Here is an 8,455-nt window from a genome sequence, read left to right as displayed (position 1 = left end):
AAGAAAAGAACCCTGAGAGCGGCTGTTTCTAACTTCTTGACTTACGACCAGGTTGCAGAACTAAAATGAAAGATTCCCGGGGGCCGATGCCCCGTGCTATGTTTGTCCTTGGCTTGACTGAAGACAGCACCGATAACCAGGCAGTGCCCTGAGCTGAGAGATCCCCAGACCCCTCTGGGTTCTCCATCACTGCGCTTCAGCAGACACAGGCACAGTAGCACTAGCCATTTCCAATGGAAAAAATTCGGTGTAGTCCTCTGCAAGAAACGGATAAAAATAAATCATTGCCTCCCTTTGCAAACAATTCTGCAGCAAATTTTGGAGTTCAACAATTCAGTTAACTTTGACCCCGGTTTCTGTTAAGGGGTGAAAACCAACAAACTCTCATGGTTGTACTCTCCTGAGGCAGAATGATCCAGATACATTATACCATACAGCAGCATAATAATCTCCACTCCCTCATTTGTTTTCCTGTATAGCCCCTCTTTCTACTCCCAAATTCTACTTTACTACTCTCATCCCATCCCAGTCAACAGCCCACGCTTGCTCATCTTCTCCCTATTAACCTCAGTTTTTCAGGTTTTGTATTCTGTTTGGTATTTATGATAATAGATGGCCTGAAAATACCAGTTCTGCCAAGCTAATATCTCCTTTTTCTCTTGGCAGGTGTGCCATCTAGTTACACACCTCTTTTTGATTGCTGTGGGCAGTATCCAGTAATTCACCTTTCTATAGCACTAGTGACAATAGGCAGAGTTGGCTGTCACCATGCACCCCGACACAGCCAGAAAAGTAGGTGATTGAAGTCACCAGAGGCATCAATAGCCAGGCTTGCCAGCTTCCCTGGAGAGCTGGTTGCCTAAGTCATGCAAGGCGTAGCAGGAGCATCTGTAGCCCAGGGATTCACTCTGTGACACCATAGCACTTCCCAAGCTGCACCAACCACCCTGCAGTGGGGAGACAGTGTAGGATAACAAAAGGACAGTGCTGGAACACCCCAGGTCAGAGGAAAAATAAGACTTTTCAGCTTTTGTGCAATTTGATGAGTCACCACGTTACTTTTTGTTGCTCAAATAAAGTACGGTGAAGAGACTTGTGAGGCTTACTGTGTAGACCATCAAAAAAAAAAACCAGGACCAAGCTCCATAATCCTCAGTGGGCCTCTAGACTGTGTCTGTATAGACTCCATGAAGGCACTCTAAAGAGGAAATCCCAGTGTCCTGGACAGCTTCTGCAAACCAGCACATGTCCTTGCATCTGCAGTGTTCTGGTCTTTGCTTCAGCTTGGAGCAAAGTCTAGAACAGATCCCCATGACATACTACACCAAGTCTCCAACTGCCTTCTCAGCCATACCCAAATTTTCCTGGGAAAAGAATGTCTAGTTCACTCAAGACCAAGAAGCAGATTGCTTGTAGAGTGGATGAAAGGGAACAAAATCCTGGACTACTATTAGTACTAGTATTAGTAGCATTAGGAGCATGCCAAGGGACCAAGGGTACCAAAGACAAGTCAGCAGCATAATGCAGTTAGTTATCAACAGCAGCAGGAAAGTATCTATGGAAAGCAAAACATAGATAGACAGAGGGTTAAAGGACAAGGGATCATGTAACTGTGTCCAGTGTTTTCCCTGTAACATGCATGTGGGGGAAGGCAGGCAGAGAAAAACAGCTTTAGGAAGGAATGGGATTTGCCTTTATTAGATACTAGGAAAGCATTGGGAGCACACTAATTTATGTGTCTCCTTTACCTAAACCAAAACTGAAAAAAGGTGTTAGGTATGCAACTAGGGGAAGAAAATTTACACAGGACATTTTAAAGTAAAGCTTGAGGTAACCCACATCCACTGTGCCAATTCCACATTTGAAATAAATATGTTTTCCTCCTTGCAATATACTTTTGCTGCACTATTAGTCTGGAAGCATTACCCCAAATCCAAGGTTCTTTGCTTCTCCAGACCCTAAAGGTACCATTCCATAAATACAGCCTCTGATCTTATTCCTTCATCTGTGGTTTGGATGAATGAACTCCGTTTGCTAAATGATTCATACTACTTTGTATTTTCCTTTCCAATAACTACATGTCAACCACAAATCTTAATTGTTTCCAGATCATTTAGAAAACTGTTCAACAGAAATAATCCTCACAGAGCCTCCCAGAAATACTCTCTTCATTCCTCATCCCAATCTCTGCTTAAAACCTGTCAGTCAGATACGACGTGATTTAATGGTCCTGTGTAGTTACTCTTAGAATCAAACACTTTGTTGGTTTTACTATGCCTACTCAGCACAAGCCCGATCTGATTGTTCATTAGTATGAGCTTTGCTCTTACATCTTGGACCTACCTTTTTTTGTGACTCTGATTTGGACAGATCAGAGGAGCATCAGCTGTCAGAGGGATCATTTCTCTCAGCCACTCATATTGCCCATTTTAAAAACTGGCATTTTCTTCCTTCCTTCCAGTGCAGGACCTTAAGCACCAGCCTGAAATTTCATCAAAGCTGTCAGTAGTAGAGAAGAGGTCTCAGGCCAGCTTTTTGGGACTCAGCTGGCCTGAGACTCAGTTGGGAAACTGTACCATTTCAAAGCACAGAGCATACATGTTAGCAGAAACAATTTGACTGGAAACTGGCCCATGACTGATCTCACAGCAGAGGGAGAATCTCCAGCCAGTCAGTGAGGCAGGTGTAGTTCCCAAAGGCTTCCATATTTCCCTTTTTAAAAATCGGGGATATTTTCCAGTCAATGAAAACTTCACCAGACTGCCACGACTTCTCAAATTGATTAATTGCACTTAGCCACTTCCTCTGTCAGTTCCATACAGGCCTCCTGGTGTTTCTGCCTGACTTTGTTGGGATGCATTGCTTCTGAGTTCAGAAAAGCTGATCCTTGAATATCAACCAGCTTTCTTGGGCTCCTCTTCCCTCCAGGGCATTATCCCATAGGACTATATCAAGCAGATCCCTGATGAGTCCGAAGTCTGCTCTCCTGAAGTCCAGCACAGTGAGCTTGCTTCTCACCCTTGTCATTGCCCCAAGGATCTAAAACTCCACCATTTCATGGTCAGTGCAGCCCAGGCTGCCCTTGAGCTTCACATTCCCCACTGGCTTGTCCTTGTTGGTGAGAATAAGGTGGCATAGCACCTCTTCTCATTGTCTCCTCTATACTTGGAGAAAGAAGTTGACATCAGTGTATTCCAAGAACCTCCGGGATTGCCTGTGCCCTGCTGGGTTTTCCCCCCAGCAGATGTCAGGGTGATTGAATTCCCCCAAGAAAACTAGAGCTTGTAAACATGAGGCCGTTCCTATTTGCCTGTGATGGCCCTCATTGGCTCATCTTCCCGGTCAGGTGGCCTGTAGCAGACCCCCACTGTGATGACACCTGTCCCTGCCCTCCATTTAATCCTGACACCTAAATTCTTAGGCAGTTCCTCATTCATCCCCAGGTGGAGCGCCATGCACTCCTGCTAGCCATTGACATAGAGAGTAACACTGCCTCTCTTCTCCCCTGCCTGCATCCAACTCTTCAGTCACAAGAGCCATCCCAGCAGCTCTCCCTGTTGCTAGGAGGATCACAGGCCTGCAGGCACGTGCACGGTTCTAACTGAAATACTCGCTTCAGATGCCTTTTGCATTATTCACTGAGTGAAGGGCGTGGCTTCAAAGAGTGCGGGATCATCCCAGGACCCGTCTTTTGGGGATTCTCCCAGTGCAGCAAACGGGAGAGTTCCCGGCTTGGAGAGGCCCCAGTACAGGGAGGTCGCTGCAGCCCAGGAGAGCCCCAAGGGTCTCCCTCAGGGCCACTGTTTATAGGACCACAAAAGATGGGCTTTAGTCACAACAATGTTTCATCCTGGCCCCACTTTGGGTTGGAAACTCTTTGAAAGTGGGAGAACAAGAATATTATGCCGGTCAGGAAAAGTTTTCAAGGCTGTTAAAAAAAAATTCAGGAGCTCATTGGACAGCACCAGTTCCTGGAGCAATGTTTCTGATAAGCTCAAGAGGAGCTGAGCCCAAGTGCTGTTCATCAAGGCCAAGGCCTGATGCCTTAGGTCTTAACTTTTATATTTTTCAAATCCTGTACTGCCTAGTGTGTAACTCTGAAGTTTTGTGTGGCCTGTTAGCTGCTGTCCTCTCATGCTGGTCAGACATAACAAACCCTCTCTAGGTTTGCTCTCCAAGGACACCTTGATTGTTCCAGGCCCCAAAATGTGTAAACTAAAGCCTGAGAAGAGTAGGGGCAAATTGGGGTAATTACATCATTAACTGCAATTATAATTGGAGAATTAACCCTGATATGCAAATGGACCAAACTTATAAAAGTGTGAAGAACTCGTGACCCAGTGTCCGTCTTGGGTGTAGCCTTTGGACTGCCCAGGGTGTACCTTTGAAGGCCCTTCAAATAAATACCTACTTTTATTCTCTTATTTTTGTCTAGCCTCTGTTTTCAGGTAGCCACTTGAAGGCATCAGCCTTGAGCATTTTTCAGATCACGGTGCAGCCTGATGATGCACCACCATACATTGGCATCGAGCTGGTAAGAGTGGGATAGACTGAAGCTCCCCTCCCTCAATGGCTTTACTGCATTCAGTGCGGTACAGCTAGGTGTTCATCCTTGGCATTACTTCTTTCTGTCATGGGGGAAAGTATCTCCACTATACATTTTTGCTCATCTTGTCCTATAAACATTTCAAATAAATATTTGTTACTAATATGAATGAGTTTCCCTAACCTTTACATGTAGAATTTTTATTTTAAATCTTATCACATAAGAGGTGGTCAGAATCTTCAAGATGTGGGGCTCCCTTTTTTTCAAAATAACCACATTTTAAGCTATTTGAGTTAAAAAAAAAAAAATTAGCTGAGATCAGGCATTGAGTTTGAGAAGAATGACTCTTCAAAAGTCAAATGTCAACTCAGTGACAGCAAACTTCTAACAGTGTTTGCAGAAAAGTTTATCCTTCTCTGTTGCCTAATGAAAGCTGCAATTCAGCAACTTACTGATTGTCCTGCATGGTTCACCCAGAAAGGTGGATCTGAAAAGACTGACAGTAGCCATGTTTAATTCTTATCTGTAATTTTTTATCATTCTCAAAACACAAAGAACAATTCATGAACATGTATTTCTAAAACATGCTGAGAAAGCATGTTAATCCAGAAAATATATATGGCCCAAGGATGAAAAAAGAGTACATACAACACCGCTAAAACATATTTATGCATATGGTAGTTTTAAACATGTTGTGATGAAATATAAGGTGCCAGCACTACAATATTAAAACTGCTAAAGCTAGTCATTTCAAATAGAACAACCAAGGATTAGCTTTGCATTACAAACAACTACATCTGTCCTTAATAATAAAAAATGCACAAGCTTCTGTAAAACAATCCATCTTGTGAGATTCAGCTTCGGCTTTTACACAACATGGTTGATCCTCGAGGTAGGTTCCATCCCAAACTGAAGGTGTACATACTGTCTATGGCGTATATCAAATTCAGCAGCTAACACAGCATCCACCAATCAACACAACTAATTTGAGAACTCTTTGTTTACGCACTGAAAAAAGGCACTTTGCCATACAGGGTTCGGTTTCTTACTCGAAAGATCACCAAAGGTAAGAAAGGAGAAACACTGATACGAATTAATCTCATCAAAATCTTTTTAACAGATACTTCCCCCAGCAGGTGCAGGGAAAGGATTCCCATGCGAATCTCTTGTCAGACAGCGCAGTCTGTGAAACAAAGAAAACTTCAGTGCCAGGTGTTCTTATCTCCAGACAAAATACACAGGCAGAGCTGGGCAGACTCCCTGCAGTGACAGAAACCAAGGGCCCACAGACAAACCAAGTAACAGCAAAGATCCCATGACAAGGGGAGAAAAAAAAGACAAGAAAAAAAAAAAGAACCCAAAACCCAGACTGCCTTAAGACGTTGCACTGTATCTGCTCTCCCCACCACCTCTACTACTCATGCTCCCACAAAACTGGCGCTGCCTCCAAAGCTGACATATTCTGCATATCCCCTCCCCCAGTCATTCAAGTTTTCTTTCCTCACTGAGAAAAAATTGCATGGAAAAAACCCAATGGAGGGGACAGCAAAGTGCATCATGATTGTATCATAAACTCTGGAACACAGAAGAATCTTTTGGATTAATGCACACACACACACACACACAAAAGATGCACACACAAAAAAACCAAGGAAAATGAGCCCAAAATACTCAACTTCAGAAAAAAATTGTACAACTTATCTGTGAAGGCACATAGCCACACTGAGGCATCTCTTTCCTCTAGAGATCCAAGTGTCCTCCTATCTGAGAATTTCTTGCAGTACAAGGCATTTGAGAGGCAAAACCCAGCTAATGTTGCAGGATACCCACCTCAAACAGAACAAATGTGCAACAGGTCTGTGGTGCAAACACAGCAGTGACTTGGGATGAGTTACACTGAGAAGCAACCTCTTGCCAGGATTCACTGGCCTGAGAGTAACATGCTGATTTCATTTTCTCATTAGAAAATATATTTCTGAATAAATTACGTTTTAGCATAAATTTCTGTGTGTCAATAGAAACACAATGGGTGTTGCATCAGCCTGTCTTTCTCCACGATAAAGACTAGTTTCATTTTTGGCTTCTTAGATTTTGTGGTCTGAAAGGGTAGTTCTCCGTTCAAACTGCAAGCATCAGAAAACAGAAGTGCTGCATAATTTGCTCAAGACTGTACAGAAAAATGCATTTTAATCCACATCTAGTCCACAGATAGCAATGTTTTCTCAGTGCTGAGTCCATTTAATGCTTTTGAGGTCAATTCCATCCTGCACCATTTCCCAGAGCGGGCTGTAAAGAAAAGAAGAAAAATGAGGCCTAGCTAAAATGCACAGGACATCATCAACAATAATTAAACAGACAATTTTATCAATGACACAAGGAATTAGGAGATATCTATCTGCCTGTCTCGCCCTTCTGGAGGTCAGTGAGCTTCAGGTGATCAGCCCTCACCTGTGTCCTCAATCCAAAATACAAGAGGTGAGAGGACAGGTGCTCCACCTCATTTCCTGTTCCCACTTTCAGCATAAAGCACTGGTGTCTCTGGGACTGAACCCTTGCATTTTCACTGTCCAGATGAGTCACTAGCCTTTCAGTTTCACCAGAATAAAACAAGTTATCAATACATTAACTCAGTAATACCATCTCTGGCTTAAAACCTCCTAGGTACTGCCCTATGTGCTTGCCCTACTCATATTCTTCCTCTGACAAAGGCAGGATCTGGGAAAAGGTTTGGTGTCAGATTTGCTTCCTTAGAAATTTGTCACTAATGTTAAAATCAGGCCCCTACCCACTTGGGGGACACTGCTGATATAGAGAAACACCACCAGATTTTTGAAGCAAAAAATTACTTTCAACCAAATAAATCCAATTCTTCCCATGATTATAACACCTCAGAAGTCTTTGTGTTCAACCTCACGTGTTCTCACCTCATTTCTCTCAGCCTCTTCACGTGCTGTATGCACTTCTGCACTGTATAATCTACTTCTTCTTCTGTAGTGAAACGACCAATACCAAACCTAAACCAAAAGAAAATCATTAAGGAACTGAATAACATGCATATGGAGGGGGTGGAACAAATCTACCACTTACTTTTATCAGGAAAGAAAAATATTTGAAAGCATTAGGGCAGACCACTCCACACACCTTATAGATGAGTGAGCCAAGTCTTCATCTGTTCCGATTGCCCGCAAAACATAGGAAGGCTCCAGAGAGGCTGATGTGCAAGCACTGGGAAAGAGAAGGCAGGGAAATGTCAGACTTTTGTTTAATCTCTTCCAACAAAGAACAGGTCACTTACCTCTTTACAACAACCTGTATCAGCTTCCCCAGCCTCCTAGAAACCACAAGTGAATACAAGCAAGTAAAGTGATATTTCTGCTACCGAAGAAAAAAGAATACAAGGGGCAGGCATTAGCGAGAAATGAGAGTAATAAATTAGGAGCATAAGGAAAGGAGAGAGAATACAGATAATACACAAGAATAAACAAAATGCCCCATAGAGGCCAGGAAAGCAGATTAGGAGGTAGTTAAAAAAAGACAAAGACAAAAACTATCCAGAGAAGGTAACATACCAGGAACATAAAAGGGGAAAAAAAAAAAAGGCTTCACAAGCTGCTGTTTGGCAGCAGAACAAATAAATGAAAAACAGTGCACAGAGGGATCCAGAGCAAGATGATTGCAGTTGTCAGTAGAGAGAGCTTCCACCTTGCAGCAGTATACAGAACTGGTTACATGCTGTGACTCAGTTTTTACAGGTAGCAACACGCAGTGCCAGCTGGAGAGCTGTAAACAGCTCCGCACTGCACAAAGCAGACACTCAGAAAAGATCTTCACATTACAGAAGTGTTTGGCTTCAGAGACAGTCATGTGGAGACTTGTTCTTCCTGCTCATAGTGCCAACCAGTTTCTAAT

At 43.1% G+C, this 8,455-nt stretch overlaps 1 protein-coding gene across 1 annotated transcript in view; it reads right to left on the bottom strand.

Moving 5' to 3' along the window:
* Window positions 1–5,057: 5,057 nt before the first annotated feature.
* NFS1 (NFS1 cysteine desulfurase) overlaps window positions 5,058–8,455 on the bottom strand; it is a 13,473-nt gene continuing 10,075 nt past the window's right edge. The window contains exons 9-11 of the mRNA XM_017746988.1: window positions 7,688–7,771; window positions 7,471–7,560; window positions 5,058–6,832 (exon numbers count right to left, since the gene is read on the bottom strand). Coding sequence (XP_017602477.1) covers window positions 6,769–6,832; window positions 7,471–7,560; window positions 7,688–7,771 — 238 coding nt within the window. The 3' untranslated portion in view covers window positions 5,058–6,768. The remainder of the gene's footprint in view (window positions 6,833–7,470; window positions 7,561–7,687; window positions 7,772–8,455) is intronic.

Source organism: Corvus brachyrhynchos, unplaced genomic scaffold, assembly GCF_000691975.1.
Source record: "Corvus brachyrhynchos isolate BGI_N302 unplaced genomic scaffold, ASM69197v1 scaffold661, whole genome shotgun sequence".
In the NCBI taxonomy this organism is placed as follows: Eukaryota; Metazoa; Chordata; class Aves; order Passeriformes; family Corvidae; genus Corvus; species Corvus brachyrhynchos.
Note: the sequence above shows the minus strand (reverse complement) of the source record. Positions and strands in the feature narration are given on the sequence as shown.